This window comes from Candoia aspera, chromosome 10, assembly GCF_035149785.1.
Source record: "Candoia aspera isolate rCanAsp1 chromosome 10, rCanAsp1.hap2, whole genome shotgun sequence".
NCBI lineage: Eukaryota > Metazoa > Chordata > Lepidosauria > Squamata > Boidae > Candoia > Candoia aspera.
This window is the reverse complement of record NC_086162.1, coordinates 6,134,183-6,152,270: the sequence shown is the minus strand read 5'-3', so window position 1 is coordinate 6,152,270 and position 18,088 is coordinate 6,134,183. Positions and strand designations below refer to the sequence as shown.

At 43.8% G+C, this 18,088-nt stretch overlaps 1 protein-coding gene across 2 annotated transcripts in view; it reads left to right on the top strand.

Moving 5' to 3' along the window:
• CSMD2 (CUB and Sushi multiple domains 2) overlaps window positions 1-18,088 on the top strand; it is a 643,348-nt gene that overhangs the window by 609,195 nt on the left and 16,065 nt on the right. For both annotated transcript variants that reach the window (XM_063311620.1, XM_063311621.1), the window contains 6 exons: window positions 18-191; window positions 3,907-4,092; window positions 11,341-11,517; window positions 14,024-14,203; window positions 15,279-15,452; window positions 17,684-17,857. In XM_063311620.1, coding sequence (XP_063167690.1) covers window positions 18-191; window positions 3,907-4,092; window positions 11,341-11,517; window positions 14,024-14,203; window positions 15,279-15,452; window positions 17,684-17,857 — 1,065 coding nt within the window. The remainder of the gene's footprint in view (window positions 1-17; window positions 192-3,906; window positions 4,093-11,340; window positions 11,518-14,023; window positions 14,204-15,278; window positions 15,453-17,683; window positions 17,858-18,088) is intronic.

The window sequence follows — 18,088 nt, the reverse complement described above, 5'->3', positions numbered from 1 at the left end:
TTGCTTCCTTGTTTCAGTGGTCTCCTGTGGCCATCCTGGATCCCCACCTTATGCCCAGATCTTGGGTGATGTCCATACCGTGGGTGCAGTGGTGCGCTACAGCTGCCAAGAAGGCAGGAGCTTGATTGGCAATTCCACCCGCATGTGCCAGCTTGATGGGCGTTGGAGTGGCTCTCTACCTCATTGCTCAGGTAAGAAAACTTAGCAGCGAAAGAGGTGGGTACCACGGGGGGCCATATGGATTGCTTTATTCTCATCTCCTTGAATAGCATTGCTTGTTAAGGCTATGCAACCATCTGGATTTGGAGAAGAATATGATTTGGAGTTGGCATGGGTCCATTTGTGGTAGCTGTGGGGAACACCTTCAAGAAGTTGTGACTTTTCCTGATGTCTTGTCAGATTTCATACAAGGCACAGTTATAAATCTCAACTTTCCAGGTATTTAGTCACACATTCAGGAACAAACAAACAGCCAAAGCCCATTTCTTAATTAATTAATTAAGAGTTGCAGCAGACAGTCTTACCAATTAGAGGGCAGAAGACTTCGCTATATGACTGATTCATAATTTGTACAGCACATATATTTTCAGCATATGTAAAGCTCACTACATAGCATAGGAGAAGGTAGTTTTTGGTAGAACTTGCTGGCTTGTGCCTGTTTCATTTTTTAAGTGGAGTCTCCATCCATCTTATACTTTTCAGATGGGCTGGATGTCAGCTCTGTTAATCCTCAGACAGCATAGGCCTGTTAGCAGTTGGGTTTGAGAGTTGGGGAAGACTAGTTTAGAAGGACATTTCTCCTTCAAAAGTTACTACGTTCACCACGTGGATTTCCCCAAAATGTGAATCAAACAACAAGGAAGGTCCCTTAATCTGATCCAGCAGGGCTCTAGTTAGGCTCTCATATTTGATATGTGGCAGTAGCTTAAAGCTCTGGAGTTATCATCTTGGAATAATGTGGATTAGGATTCAGAATGTTTTCAGTCGAGGCCAGATTAGGAGCAGGTCAAGGGGTTATCTGGCTCAATATCTACTCCACTGTTTTCCTGGTGCTGCTTGAAAAAAATATATATAGGTAGTGTCTGAAGGGAATAGGCAACACCCATTTTTTCCTTCTCTCCATAGTTAATATTCAGTGATATTTTATCTCAGAAAATAGCGCTTCTTTCCCCAAACTGGTACCTCTGTGTGGCTGTGACAGGCAACAGCTATGGAAAGTTTGGCCTGTTGGATCCCTTCTAAAGGTATCTAAATTCAGGTGTACCTAAGAATATAAAGGCCAATTCTGACTGTGTGTCCTCTACCCTGACATGACCCTTGGAAGGATCTGTCCCATCTCTGTCTCTTGCCTGAATTCTTTGGTGATCAACATGAGCTGCTGTAGTCTCATGACACGCCCAGTCAGTGAAACGCTAGATTGGCCAGCTGCTTAGTTCACTTTGGACTGCAATTAAAGACCTTGAAATCAGAAGGTGTTCTACTGTTAAATAAGTAAATAATTCTGCATGCAATGTGGGCTGTGGAAAGCTTCACAGCAGGGTCTGGGGTGTAGTTAATGTTGCATCACCTTTTGATACCAGCCCTTGTGCATTAAAGACTTGGGGGTGTGCCTCCTTCTTTGTTTACAAGGAAATATTTCCATAAAAGGGGATTTAGAAGAAAAAGGCTCTCACTAGATATTCAGTCAGAAGAACGATTTGCAAAGTTGCTTTGGAGGAAAATAGGTGGCCCGTTGGTGGTGCTTTACAGGGAGGAGATGTCTAGCTCAGTCCCCTACATGTCCAATTAAAAGGAATAGTGATGAAAGAATCATTGGGTCTCCCATGCAAGCAAGGCTCCAGGCTGGATTTGGAGACTGCATGCTTGGAAAAGGGGTTGGTGGAAAGAGGCGAGAACAGACGGCCTCCGCATGGCAAAAGGTTCAGGCACCGTTCCAGCAGTCAGATCATCCCTGCAAGATGGCCTCCTTGGTCACCATGCTCCCCTCTTAACAGTCGAGGAAAGGACTTACTGGCCTGTCGGAGCACTGCTTCTCTGCTGGATTCCCAACAAAGCCAGCAGCTCTCTTTCTGCAAAGGTAACAGGTGGCTTCGGAGCACCTTGAAACTTCCAGTTTGAAACAGACCAGAATTGACAAACCAAACCAAATGAAAAATATGTAAACAGGGGTAGCTGTTGCTGTGTACATCTGCTTGGGATTGTACTGAGGGTTATATATATTGTGTGTGTGTGTGTGTGTATTTGTTGCTTGAACCACAGACACCACATTTCTGTAGTGACATATTATCCACAAAAGTGCAGAAACAGGGATGGAGAAGGGTCTGCAGTCTAAATGTAGGTCTCAGTATAGGATATCAGTGGAACCTGGACCAGGAATGCACCAGAATGTGCAGATGAGTTGGCCAAAGGACGCTATTTTTTTTTTTGTTTTTATCCCACTATTATTATTATTATTATTTATTATTTATAAATAACTCAAGGTGGCAAACATACCTAATACTCCTTCCTCCTCCTATTTTCTCCACAACAACAACCCTGTGAGGTGGGTTGGGCTGAGAGAGAGGGACTGGCCCAAGGTCACCCAGCCGGCTTTCAGGCCTAAGGCGGGACTAGAACTCTCCTACCATGCCTGATTGGCTGAGAGAGAGGGACCAGCCCAAGGTCACCCAGCCAGCTTTCATGCCTAAGGCAGGACTAAAACTCTCAGTCTCCTGGTTTCTAGCCCAGCACCTTAACCACTAGGCCAAACTGGCTCTCATTTGCACAGCTTGATGCTTTTTAGACATGCTTAGACCAACAGCTAAGAGAGATGACAGCTGTAGGGCACCGTGCGAGGGAATGCTGAGCTGCTGTCTTGTTATTTATTTTATTTTATTCTTTGTATTGCGGTTTGTTTGTTTGTTTATGTATTTGCATTATTTGCTCTGCTCCAAAACCACTGAGTGGCTTCTTTACTAATCCTTTTATTTGTTACATCTACACCTTTATCCTGGCTTTTAATTGCCATTTTTTAAAAACCTTATTGCTGCTTAGTATTTTTAAATTTGCTGCCTAGATTTGCTGCCAGTGGAGGAGTGCAAAGGTATTAAATAAACAATGAGCGTCCCTAGATCGGCACATCCCAAATTCCTGAGAAATGGTGCTTTTGATATAGAAGTGTAAGGACGACTAGTCAGGTCTCTCGTTCTTTTTCCAACCCAATGCAATGTTGGAGAGAAAACATGTAAATGGGGTCGAAACTGTATCTCAGAATTCCACCTCTGTCTCTGGGATAACTCTTCAAATCCTGAATAGAACAGGACCAAATCTGGTATTGTGAGACTGAAAAAAAGGGGTGGAATCTGGTTTTGGGCTGCAGAGAAAAACATTCCCCCCAAATGCCCCATGCATCCCTATGGGAGAGGCCTTCCTCCCTCCTAGTCACGTGACTCAGAGCAGAGTTCCTATGATCCGCTTGGTGCCCTTCATTGCACAGCTATACACTCAGACCCAGCATAAAGGGAAAGCACACACAATACACACACATCGACACTACACATTGCTTTGTCACGCTGAAGAATACACAGATGCCTGCCTGGATGATCACCCTCCAGAAATGTAAAACCTCTCTATTTTCAGAGGTGGCTTGGTCATTCTTCAAGCCCCAGATGGGCCCCATCTCCTGGTGCTGATGCCTTGCCTGCTCTTCTCTTCCCTATTCTTCCTACATCTGGAGACCCGTGTTCTTTCTTCTCAATTCCCAAATGGTATTTCACTGGGCCAGCTTCCTTGTCTCCAGTTCCTTTCGGCCTCCATTAAGTCTTCCGTCAGAGCTCACGGTGAGCGGCACTCTCCGCCAAGGGGCAGAGGAGAGATGAGGATAACATGGCATGCTCCAGTGACAGAACTTCCACTTTCCTTTGACAGGAAGCATCCAGGGACTGTGTGGCGACCCAGGAATCCCTTCGCACGGTATCCGGCATGGTGAAAACGAATTAAATGTGAACAGCACGGTCTGGTTTAGCTGTGAGCCAGGTTACACGCTGTGGGGCTCGCTGCAAAGACTATGTCAAGCCAATGGATCATGGAGTGGCACTCAGCCAGAATGCGAAGGTGGGTGTGGTCACTTGGTCAGCCTGCAAGGAGCAAGAGGGAGCAAGTCAAGATGATTCGGAGTGTTTTAGGCTTTCTGAGTTCTTTTCTTCCCTTTCACCACTGTATGTCCATTGTTTCACACATTTGTTTATTGGATTTATGTGGCAACCCGTCTCACAACAGTGACCGTGGGTGGCTTACAACCTCTGAAACCAACACAAAAACATAATATTCTTTTATTTTAATCTTTAATATAAATATTTTTGCTGTTTGCACAGAAGCTGGAAGGATAGTTCCATATATTGGTGAATTAATGGTAGAGGCCACATATAGTGAGATTATGGTACTTTCAGAGACTTCTAGCTCTCAGCCACCTCACCTTCACCAGCGTGGACTTCCCAGAAGCATTGGATACAGGATGTGTAATCCACAGCCTGGCAATGTAAGAACTAACATACATTCCATCTGGAGGGCAAAAAATTGGGGAAGGCAGTGTTGTCAAACAATTTTTAAATCTTTTTAAAGGATTTAAAAGGCTACACATTTCAGCTACACATTTCAGCTTCACTGGCCAGACCAGATTCAAGCATTAGGGTTGTTTTCTAATGCCAAATCTGTACAGCACAGCAGAATTGTCCAGAAATTTAAGGTGTTTTATACTACAAATGTTTAAACCTAGGAGAGGTTTGCTAGATCACACCAGGCAACCATCTAACTCAACATGCTGGTTGTCCTGAACCTCTGGGAAGGTCACAAGCAAGCTTGAAAGATAAGAGTGGGCATGGTTGCATATCGCTTGCCCATTTCCCCCTTTGTGATTCTTTTGCACCCTCTGGAGCCCTCTGAGATTGGGCTTCTTAAAGCTTTGTAGCAAAAAAACTGGCACCAGGCAGAGAAATACTCCTGTATTTTTTCTGCAAGTTCTTATCCAATTTGAGGAATGAGAATTTTAAAAAATCTTGCAAAGCTACCACCACCAGACGTTGTTGGAGAGCGTATTCACCCTTTTTAAAGACTATACTTCAAACAATAAAACTGAAAAAAGAGATTGAATATTCCAGCCCTGCCTTTTTTTACACCAGAGTCTCACATCCTCCTTTGGTGGCTGATAAAAATACTTCCCCCAAATATGGGTTGTTATTGTTCATTCCAGTCATAAGCCATCAGTTGCCCATGCCCAATAACTAATCCCTAGAGTCCTCTACCTTTACTCTGAAGGTTCCCTTAGGGATCATAGCTAACATCCAGGAAAAACTCCCTTCTGAAGCTGGTCTAAGTGGCCATCACACCTTGTGACTCCAAGCGTGTGACTGGCTGGGTGCAAAGACTCACATTAAATTTTCCAAGCTTCCCTTACCATATTTCGATATAAGGGTGATCAGCAGGGAAAAAGCCTGTTGTCATGGTGACATCTTTCTTTTCTTAAAAAATGACTCCATTAAGCCCTCTCATGCTAGATAAAGTTACATTTAGCGTCCTCTTTAGAAGCCTAATAAACATATATATTCAGTTAGCATTTTGGGGAAGAATAAAAAAGGACACCAGGTAATCCAGTGTACTAAAACTCCAGCAGTCTTTTCAGGGGATTATTGTTACTTCTGTATTTAGAATCAATCAGAGGAAAAGCACAAATGCCAGAGGAGACAGGCAAACGGCACGTACGGAGACCCAAGCAAGTGTGTGCTTCTCTCTGGCTGATCAGAAAGCCAAGCTCTGTAAGTGCACTGGAAATATATTGTAAACTGGTTCAGGCAAGGATTGAAAAGATGCCAGAGCCTATTATTGTCCTGATGCTTGATAGTCCCCCCACCACTACTTCAAAGATCTTCATTTGTTATTTTATTTTATTGCTGCAACAGGGACGGGTTGGGTATATCAATTCCAAGATAAATAATTTGTCAGGTTCAGAAGGAGCCAGGAATATGGATCCCAGGCAGGACTTTTTAATCACAGATTTACCAATATAATGCCATGTCTGGAGGTCATTTAATGTCGAAGCCAAGTCGGCGGCCTGCTAGAACCACTGAAATGGAGCAGAGCTTATAACACAGCTGAGAAGCTGGCACAGAAAAAGAAAATGATCTTAGATAGCTTCAATGAGCATGCCAGAGAATATGCAAGTTATGGCTCTTACACACTCAGCCCTCCCAAGCATAAAGAATCACATGCTTAGACACGTTAGGTTAAGATAAGTAAAAAAGAAGCTTACTGACTTTATTCTTTGTTGTTCTGTAACATCCATCTTGGTTGAAAAAGATGAAGTTCCTTTGTTCTTCTTTTCTTCCTAATTACATAGTTTGCCCTAGACTCTCAGCCCTACAGCTGCCAAGTGGTATGTGAAAGAAAGGGGCAGAATCCCTCATCAAGGCCCAAGCACCTGGCCCTGATGAAGAGAGCAGCATCCATGCTGCCTCTCCCTGGGTGGAGAAAGGGGGAAGAGAGCGAAAGAGGAAGTGGGAGTGGCAGCAAACAGCTTCCTCAGAGTTGCATTGTGGGGCAACTTAATTTACATGTTAATTCACATGCAAATGAGGCATGCTGGATTTGCCAGAACTTCCAACACATGTTAGGTACAGAAAGTAATTCACAACTGAAGTATAGTTCACAGGCCCTAGGATTTGTATCCAAGACCAGGAGATGGGAAGAAGATATTTGGAGGAAAGGTGTTTGAACACTAAGGTTAAATCATGGAATGATGCTCTTGGAAAAGAACATAACAAATCATGACAAGGGCAACCAAGACAGTTCTCTGCTTGAGATGAAGAACCCATGGTGTCACCTACCTTTCCCATGCCATGAAGTTGACTGGCCTATCCCTGGTCATGAGATAGTATTCTCTTCTGCAGAAGGCCATCTTAAGGTGGTTCAGAGGAGGCTTCACGATGCATATAATTCTCTTCTCCCAAAAGACTGCATCACCGTACGTTTCAGCATTTGGTTCCTGAGGCAGTTTCCTCCTTGTATGCTCAAAGGTGGAGAACCTGAGGTCTCAAAGCTGCATGCTGTTCCATGAAGCCCTGTGTGAAGCCTCCAGACTTCCTCCAAAACTGGCAGCAAATTGTAACTGTCACTATGGCAGATGGGGAAAATTATTGAATTAAGCAAACTGAATTTTAATTAAGCATTTATCTTTTGTTTCATTTTGTCCTGGCTCCACTCACATTTTGAAGTGTGGCCCTTCTAGCACACCGTTCAGAAACTAAATGAGGCTCAAACTTCAATTACCCTGCATTTTTTGGTCTTCTGGACCAATGCTGTAAGCAGATTCAAGGACTGAAATAGCACCTAAAAGCAAGGAACAGTACAAAATGCTTCTAGAAGAAGCTATGCCCATTCACCACTCTCATTGCGCAAAACAGGGAATCTGCCCAGAGTGATCACAACGAATATCCTTTTAGAGCCAATCAAGGCTTTGTTGACCAAGATAGGGGAAGGAGAGGATACAATGTTAAACTGGGGGGAAAGCCAGAATTATTAAAATGGAAATTACAGCAGAACAGCAGCAGCAAAACCAAATTACCCTGAAAGGAAAGTTAACATACGAGAACAGGAATTTATCTTATTTATTTATTTATCACATTTTTATCACCACCCATCTCCCCCACACGGGGGACCCTAGGCAGTTCACAATAAAAACAATTTAAAATTTCAATAAAATCATAAATACAACCAATAATCAGTCAGCATAAACTGCAATGAATTCCAAGCCATGGCAGGTCTAATTCAAACCATGCGGGAATAAAACCAGTCCCGGCGGAACTAGGGAACCAACCAGCCCCAAAAATGGCTCTTCCCCTCCCTATTCCAGGCAAGGCGGCAAAACCAGGTCTTCAGCTGTTTTCTGAAGTCCAGGAGGGAGGGGGCTAACCTCACTTCCAGGGGAAGGATGTTCCAAAGGGCGGGAGCTACTGCAGAGAAGGCCCGCCTCCTGGACCCCACCAGATGGAATTCTCTTGCAGACGAGGTCCGCAACGTGCCCTCTCTGCATGATCAGGTGGGACGGGTTGATGTAGCGGGGGTGAGACGGTCCCATAGGTAGCCTGGCCCCATGCCACGTAGGGCTTTAAAGGTGATAACCAACACCTTGAATTGGACCCGGAAGCAAACTGGCAACCAATGCAACTCGCGCAGTAAAGGTGTTTTGTGTGCTGATCTTGGAGCACTCATCACTGTTCGCGTGGCCACATTTTGGACCAACTGAAGCTTCTGGATACTCTTCAAGGGTAGCCCCATGTAGAGTGTGTTGCAGTAGTCTATATGGGAGATGACCAGGGCGTCAGTGACCGTTCAAAGGGCCTCTCACTCCAGGAAGGGGTGTAACTGGCGCACAACACAAAGTTGTGCAAAGGCCCTTCTGGCCATGACTGCCACCTGCTCTTCGAGCAGGAGTCATGAGTCCAAGAGGATCTCCAAGTTATCCTAAAAAACAAATTACCTATGGAGAAGCTACCTGGGTTGACTATGGGGGATTTAAGCTTCTTGCTTAGAGTTTCAGTTCCTAGGTAGGGGGTAGTTATGTATCAAGCCCTCTGCTTCAGAGAGACTTGTGGACTGCTGTAGAGACTTTAGGTGGACTCAGAGGAATGTGGTTTCCCCGGTGTGCTCCCCAGCTGTCCACACATTTGTGTTGCCCTCCGCTGCCTCTGAGAATCAGACACAGCAGGCATATGCTTCAGCCCATTCTAGAACATTTGGCAGCAAAAGCAGCAGTGTTTATTCTCCAGAGGGACTGTTAATTTCAAGTCTTTTTTTTCCTCCGCCCTATAACCATAAAAATTCAGAGGGAAAAACATTTTTTTTAAAGAACCCCAATCAATATTTCAAAGGCCACAAATGTTTCAGAATGAAGCAAGCTAATTAATCGCATTTCATTAGAGCTCTGCTGTGTTAGCATTTCTGTTTTATGCGACATAAGCTGCCTTGTAACCAGGATCCCCTTACCAGACTGAAGAGTCAGGCTTCGTTTAGCTTTAATTTCCAGTGAGATTTAAAATGGAAATTGGCATTAAAACAAAAACAAGCAAACACACAAACAGCAACCAGACAAAAGCTTTTTTCGTCCTTCTTCTGGCACCAAACAGGGCTGGGATGAGAAACAAAGGCATGTTCTGAGAGTTTGCAAAAATAGTTTGCCATGGATGGTGCTTCTCTTTTCATGCCCAGCTTGCCGTGATGTTTCATTACCTCTGATTGCATTTGCAAATGAGTTTTTGTTTAAAACTAAACCACTTGAATGGGACACACAGGGGCTAAAGGATATTTCCTTGTTTGTCAAATAAATGCCCCTTGTTCTGTTTTAGCAGGTCTGTCGTATGTTCTGGTATGGCCATTCCTTTCCATTCCTTGCGCGTTGTCCTTATTCATACCATCATCCCACCATTTCCCTTTTATCTTCCAAGCAAACTGTGAGTGGCTGTTAAAATGGCGTGGAACTGCCAGCTCACGAGCAAGGACTTGAAAAGACACTGGAGGCACCCCACTGCATCTCGTTCCAAAGCTGGATTTCAGCAAAGACATTGTAATCACTTAATAGGGAGGACTCTTGGGCCAGTGACTGAATGGCAAGGAAAATGCAGCAGGGAGCACCAGGCCGTTAATTCAGAAGAGGGATCAGAATGACAGGCTGGAACAGGCAGATGACTCTCCAAGGCAAACAGCCTTTTTAATACATGTATTTAATTGAGGAGGTAACAGCACATTATGCCCAGCTCCCTTTTATAAAGTGTTACCTGTTTTAAGATCCAGGGGGGGTTGAAAAGCCACCTGTTCTAGACAGGCTGTGCAATTTTTTTCTATGGGAGAGAGTTTTAAATTTGCACATTGTGGCAGTAAAATCTGGATATCTGGATGACCTGCGCTTGCTCTTTTGAGGAGAATGCTGCCTTCATAGAAAGAGATCTCACTAAAACTCTGTTGGCTATAATGTAGAATCTAATACTGATGCAAAACTTAAGGAGCTGTGTTAGGTTTATGGAAGAAAAACTCATCAATGCAAAATACTAACTTGTATTTTTCTGTAAATATTTAACCATGTTTTATAGCATGCTCGAGAGAAGAGGAAACAGTTGAAGAGTGCAGAACATAATGTTCAATGGGAGATATATGAGAAAACCTGGAATTTGGTTTATTTTCCAGGACACATTCAAATGCACATTCTACCATACAGGTGGATGCTTTAAACATGTCCCGTAGCTCAATCCTCTTCATATGTCCATCACACTCCAGATGATGGGGTTTACTTCCCAATAAGTGTATTTAGGATTGTAGCCCAAAAAATCCATTCAACCATCATAATTCAGGAAGCATTTTCAGTCTTCTCCATCCTGGCTCCTCCAGATATCCTGGAATTGCAACACAAGGAATTCTCACCCATTTTGGGACTTCTAGTCTCAACAAATAAGGGTCCAAATATACAGGAGGAAACCCCAGGAACTTTTGAAAACAGTCACCTCATACCAGGGATGGTGCTGTCCTCCAGAAAAGTTGGTCTACAATGACCCAAGTCCCTCATCATTGGCCATGCTGGCTGCTTTAACTATTTGAGAAAAAAGTGCTTTTTAAGTGCTCCCGCATGTTGTGAATAAGTCTTTCAAAAGATTTCCATAACCCTCTCAGAATTCAGAATATGCAGCGTTGGATTAGCTAGACCAGTTGTAAAAGGAGATGTACTATGGGGCCTTGCTTTTAGCCGTGGTACAGAACTGGCCTAGCAAACTGTTGTTTCCTGCAATGTCCTTCATGATGTTGCCTTCACCTGACTCAGAGTTAAGTCACCCTTAGTTGTATCAGAGTTAGAGTCATGTTCTTTCCCCCACACCCCTTAATTCTGACAGTGTTCAAGGGTAATAAACCCATTACTCTGAAGGGAAGTTAGGGGACTGCAGTGACTTGAAACAAAGGCAATGCAGGGAGAAGAGGATTGGCAGTGGGCACAGTGAATATCATGCTGGTAGAATTTTGTCAGCTCAAGGACAGATGGAGAACACATAGCTCAGCAGGATTCCCCACTATGACTCAGTGCAGAGCTCTTGCTTTGCTCTAGAGGGTCCTATCTTCAGCCTTCAGTTTTAAGGAGGTAGAATTAGGGATGTCATCTTTCTCTGCCCAACTGACCAGGCAACTGTTGCAAGTCACAATGGAAAATATAGATCTACCAGTTAGATTTTTCTAACTCAGCACTGATATCTGCACATTAATGCAAATGCTTTGCAGCCCAGGTTGCTGTTGCACTCTTTTGATTGATGCTTCATTCATTATTGGTTGCAGTGATATCATGTGGAAACCCTGGGACACCCAGCAATGCAAGAGTAATCTTCAATGATGGCCTGGTGTTCTCCAGCTCCATCATATACAAGTGTCGGGATGGCTATTATTCCACAGGGGTGCTCAGCAGGCATTGTACTGTCAATGGAACCTGGACTGGGAATACCCCAGAATGTACAGGTGAGTTGGTCAGAGGAAGATGTTAGCAATGAAGAAGTTCATTTCCACAACTTGATGCTTTCTAGGTGTGCTTGGACCAACAACTAAGAGTTATGGAAGCTGCAGAGCACCCTACTAGGGAAAGTTGAAATTCTACCTTGCTATTTATTTTTAGTTTATTCTTTTTAGCATTAGTGTTATCAGTATTTTATTTTATTTTATTTAGTTATTTGTTCCAAAACCATGGAATGGCTTCTTTACTACTTCTTTTGTTACATCTACACCTTTATCCTTGCTTTTAATTGCCATTTTTTTTTTATTTTAAAAATGTTATTGCTGTGTAGTATTTTTAAATTGCTGCCTCATTTTGTTACCAGCGGTGGAATGAAAAGGTATTAAATAAACAATGAGCATCCCTAGATTGGCATGTCCCAAATTCCTAAGAAATGGTGCTTTTGATATAGAAGTGTAAAGACTGCCTGTCCTCCAAAGAGCCCAGTTCTCCATCCTGTAGTTCTGTGTAAGTGTTCTGGTGCCTCCTCTGAGCAATTTTAGTGCAAGTTGTGTTCTATGACTTCCCATGCAGAAGTTATTAAGAAGAAAGCAACGTCAGAGCAAGGACTGGCAGGGAGATACAGTGTATAAACCCTTCTTTTGATAGATACCTTATGAGCATGGGAACTCTGAATAATCAAGCATTATTTCTTATGGCACAAAACATACCCTGTTATTTCTAAATATCCAGAGGCACAAGGGCAATGCTACTCGAAGTAGGGAGTCTTCCTGTATGAGTCTCAAGGAAGTCAAGATATCATGCCAGAGCAAAGGTCTTCTGGGCTTAGGGACCTCCAGCTTAGTTAGGTATGCCATGGGGAAGGCAAAATGTCTGCTGGATTCACTGTTAATAAGTTTGGGCTCTCTTTATCTGTTATGCACTGTTTAAGAAATGTTTTGGTCTCATCATAACCCATGCTGGGTAGAACATCTGGCGAAAGACCCAAGGATAAGTTTTTAGTTGCCATTACCTTGTTTGCATACAGATTGGAAGTCATCCCTCATGATTGGTGGGACAAGAACAAGGAGAAAAGATAGATAGTGTGAGCCAATAGTTGAGCATGGCCAACCACACTCTAATCTCCACTTTCATGAAGCCTATCTCTAGTCACAAAGTGTCAGTAGAGGCACTTGAAGGACTTCTCTTAGAAATTTGGGACCCAGCTGGGCACAATAGAGAAGCTATGCTAACAGCTTGGCCTCAAATAATTTGAGAACCATGGGTATATAATGGCCATGTCTTGCCTTAAGGTATTTAAGGATGGCAGATGAACTCCTCTGTGCATTTTCAGCAATTTGACAAATAAATAAGTAAATAAATAAATGTAGTTCCCATGGTGTTTCCTATTCACAGCAGAATGATGAACTACCCCCAATTATTTGAATCTAGTGGCCATCTATGTTCCAGGAATGGTTTTTGAGCCTTTTGACAAATGCCATGACATTAGTTTTCTGATAATTGAGTTCTAGCTGATGTTCCTTGCAATAGTGTGTTAGGTGCTCTTTCAAGGCCAGTGGGCGTTCTTGAATGTACCGCTGCATCATCTGCATAGAATGGAACAGAAATGTGTCTTCCAGCAACTTTTGGGGAGAGAAAGTCCACATTGTGGAGATAGCCCACTCTGGAGTTAATATATAAGTTGAGTAATAGTGGGGCTAATATGCAGCTTTGCTTAACACTTTTCTTGGTTTCAGGAGCACTGGGTGAGATGGACCTGGGGGCTACATCTTACTTTGACTGACATGCCTTCATGTAGCATAGATACTAAATAAAGTAGACACTGGTTGGCTGAGGAGGCTTCCACAGTTTAACTTGGGAGAAAGCATCAAACACTGCTTTGAAATCTGTGACAGCAACATGGAGAGAGGTTGTTTTTCGGGAGAACTTTTTTCAAGGAGGTGTTCAAATGCAAGGTCCTGATCAATGGTGGATCAGTCTTCCCTAAAGCCAGCCTGCTCCTCTATGAGCAGGTTTTCTTGTTCAGCCAGTCCAAATTTCCATTGTAGATGTCCTGCATAGAGCTCACTGATTGTGTTAAGAGGGCTAATAAGTCTATAATCAACAAAATCATCTTTTTCCCCCCTTTTAACCAGAATTGGATTTTTGTAGGGAGGAGATAGTGGCCACCCACTGATCAGAACTGTAAGTGAACTCCTGTGATTTTTAACTCCTGTAAATCACAGTTGAAATAATGAAGCCCCTTCCCAATTTTGCAAGTAGCAAATAGGGCTGCAACATTTCCAACTGGGAAGGGATCTGGTACAGACTTATCCATCACCCTGTTTAGGGATAAGATAGCTAGTGACTCCCTGCTCTTACTATGCCTCGCCATGCAATACAGGGAGAATATGACTTCGAGGGCTGCTGTAAGTATTTGCTTTTAAAATAATATTATTGTTTTGATTATTGTGGGTCCATTTCTGCAGCCTTGCCTTTGAGATCTGCAGCTCATCTTCTTTCTCCTTTTCCAAGTGATAAACTGTGGGGACCCTGGAGTACCAGCCAATGGCATCCGAGTGGGCAGTGACTTCACCTATAATAAGACCATCACATTTCAGTGCATGCCGGGCTACATGATGGAGTCAGAAAGAGCCTCTGCTTTAACTTGCACTAAGGACCGGACTTGGAATGGTACAAAACCTGTCTGCAAAGGTAAGGCCAATTTAATCAGCACACGTGGGATTTCCCTGTGGTCTAGAAGAGCTCTTCCCAGCCAGGTATCCTCCAGATAGGATAAGTCACAAAAGCCAGATAAAGAAACTCTCTTTCTTCCTCACCCCCAATTTTCATTCAATTTGACGAAAGAGAATTGGCCTTAGAACAGCTTGGAGGAAGACTCATAGGTGGGATGTGTCTTCCTGCACTAGGTGATCCAGCAGTGTGGATATCTATTCTGTCTTTCACTGTAGTGTAATCGCTCCAGTGCAGCCTTCCATGCTTCTGTCCAAGATCTCGAGAGAACTCATCCATCAGACTTTTTATGCAGCAGTACTGCTGTCACTGCTGGGGGTGGGGTGGGGAGAGCTCTCTTCTTAGGAAACTGCAGGAGAAATTCTTCCTCCTCTTGAGAAATCTGGAAGAAACTGCCCACCCATTTCTCTAACCACAAGTTAGATGAAGAACCCTCAAAAGGCCTTTTATGCCCATCTCTGTTTATGACTCCCATTATTCTGAATCCACGTGATTAACGGAAAGGCCAGGAAGGGCTGGTTTAAAGAGTATTCTGAGACTTTTTGAAGAAATTTGGATTACAGATGGATTCAGAAGCCATATATCAAGATAACTTGTCTTTGCACATGGTTGCACATGGAAGTACTTGGGAAAGGGCCTGTAAGAGCATCCTGTCTAGTGATGTGCATAGTGTTAATATACTTCTTCTTCCCAGGATTTCTGATTGGCTGTAGAAGCAAGTTTAGAATTTCCCCTACTTTATGGCTAGGTGCTACAGATGGCCAATTTGCTATCCAGTTATTTGCATGCTGTGGCCTTATTAAATGACCATTTGTATTTGGGTGGCATTTGTTTATGCCTTTTCCCAAGTAGGAAGAACAGGGAAGCATGTGTGAAGTCTAGCCCTTCGAACAAGCTATGCCTGGAGAGTTGCAGCAATGACAACAAGCTCCATCATTATGTAGAGCACACTCACCTGCCCATGATGGAAGTCTTGGGACGTGAATTCTAGCCTTCTGGGTCTCTTGTTCAGTTCAGTGTGCCTTTTTCTCTCTAGCTATCATCTGCAAATCTCCACAAATTATTCCCAATGGAAGAGTCATGGGCTCAGATTTCAGTTGGGGCTCAAGTGTGAGTTATACCTGTCTGGAAGGCTATCAGCTCTCCCTGTCTGCTGTTTTGACCTGTGAAGGAAATGGATCATGGAGTGGAGAACTCCCCCAGTGTTTTCGTAAGTAGACAGCTCCAGCTGGACAAGGCATGAAGTCAGAGGTGCAGTAGCTTTGTTATGTCATACCCATCATGAACTCTTGTTATCCGGCTGGTCAAAAGCCAGGATCCAAATGCTTAGGGAACCCATCAAACCAGCTGCTCTGCCGTTTTAGCTAGAGACCATTAAAAAAAAACCAATGAGGCATCCTGCTGCTTGTCTGAATGCTGCTGTGTACCAGAAGAGTCATGAGAAGGATCAGTTGGTCCCTGAGGGCCAGGGGGAAACACTTGAGTGAAAAGTTTACTGGTTTATTTATTCCATTTGCATCATGCTCCACTAATATGCATGTCCTACCCCTGCAACTCTGCTGCTTGTTAAAAGCCTCCACTGGCAAGTTTTAACTAAAGCACTTCCAAAGCCCCTCTGTCTCCGTTTCTATATCCTATCCCACTCTTCTCTTGAACCAGGCAGAAATGCTTGAAGATTGACTGAGCCCTTTTCAAACTCAGAGAGCAGAAGAGGAGCTAAGTTCTGCCGGCTGATCTGGCCTTCAGTATCCAAGCAGTATTTGAAGGTGCCGTCAATGCTTCTTGGAGGAGAAGTCCAAAAGCAATGATGTGCAATTAAAGAAAATGGTTCAGTTCAGAACCTGGCCTGCAATTGTGTGGAATTCTTTGCAAACAAGCCTTGCAGCAGTGCTGGTGTGCTGAGATGCCTTTTTCCCCCCAGACGTTTGGCAGAACCTCCGTTTTTGTCTGGCATACCTCCCTCCACCTGCTGCAGAAGAGACAGGCTTTCCTGTTTAATACAGGGCCACATGGTGCTTTGCCTTTACACAACTGAAGATCTGTTTTTGAACTCAAGCAACAGCAAGCAGGAAAATAGAAGCTTGCCTTCTGTTCTCACTCAGCCAGTCTGCCGGGAGATAGTAGGAAGGTGGAAATAGATTAAACATTCATTGACAACGAGACATGATGTGCAGAAAGAAAGTGGCAGCTCTCTTCTGCTACAAACAAATATCCTCTAAACTGGGAGTCCCCAGCACAGCACATGTAGGTACCAGAATGCCATGGATATTTTTCTAGGTGCCAGTTAGGGTCCATTTTACTTTCTAACTACTACTACTACTACTACTATTATTATTATTATTATTATCCATTCAATTGTGTCCGATTCTTGGAGATTGCCTGGACAAGTCCCTGCATTTTTCTTGGCAAGATTTCAGAAGTGGTTTGCCATTGCCTCCTTCCTGGGGCTGAGAGAGAGTGACTGGCCCAAGGTCACCCAGCTGGCTTTGTGCCCAAGGCAGGACTAGAACTCTCGGTCTCCCAGTTTCTAGCCTGATGCCTTAATCACTACATCAAACTGGCTCTCTTTTATTATTTTAATTTTAAACAAAATTTAAATGTGAGGTGGCATGCTGCAAAGTCTCCAGAATCACCTTTATTTCCAAAACTGACCTTGGATTCCATACAGGCATCACAGGTGTTCTTAGTGCTGGTTGACTTTAGCTTGCTGTTTTCTTTCTGCATCTATCCACTGAGCTGAGAAAAAGGCAAAAGCAAAATGAGATGTAAACTCACCAGTTTTCATTCCAATATATTGGAATGTTGTGATTAGTCACCTGCATTGCGGCAGCTCACGATAATCGTTTTCCTTGCAAAGGGGAAAAAATTCCCTGTGACCCAATTTACAAATGGAGACCACACAATCGGCCTGAGCCACGCTTATTTGAACAGCACTGGGGACAGACCACATGGTTCTGCCCACCGAAGGAGGATACAAACAAACGTTATATAGTTGTGTAATAAATGCTGACCAGTAATGATGTCCAATGCAATCATAACCTGGGTTAGATTTTCTGCTTATACTGAGATAAGAAGGATAATAAAGTGGAGGTTGATACTAGTCAGTTTTTGTGGTTAGTTACTTCCTAGTTCCATTTGAAAATAAAGGTGCCAGCATCTGCAAATACCTGAGCGAGTGATTCAGGAGGCTTACTTGAGTTCAGGGGCCTTGGTAGTTTGGAAGTCTTGAGTCATGCATTTGTTTCACTCCTTCATTTGCACACCCAAAACATATTCAAAATGTTGTATCTCCCTGCTGGTCTAAAAGAGTTGGGGATCTTGGCTCCCTGGGCTGTATGCATCATACACAGGAGGTTGCAGGGGGGGGGGGGGGGGGCATGTTGGAGACATTATCCCAATGAAATGTCCTTCACTGAAGTCCTCTGACCACTCTCTTTGCAGCTGTGTTTTGTGGCGATCCAGGAATCCCAGCAGAAGGGCGGCGTGAAGACCGGGGTTTTACTTACCGCTCCTCTGTCTCATATTCCTGTCTGCCCCCATTAGTGCTGGTGGGATCAGCTCGGAGGTTCTGCCAGGCTGATGGAACATGGAGTGGAACCCAGCCGAGCTGCATCGGTAACAAAATGGGACTTTGCTGGGGAACAAAGCAATGGAAACGCCTTGGAACCAAGCTTGGCTTCCAACTGCTAAATGGGCACCACCAGGCAGTTTTCTTGGCAGTGTTAAGGAAGTGATTTCCCACTGCCTATGAGATCCCCCCCGCCAAAAAAAAAGAAAAGAAGCATGTGAACTGCTTAAAGTGCCCTTGTAAGAAAACTTTCACAGCAAGCTGAGTTGACCCTGAGT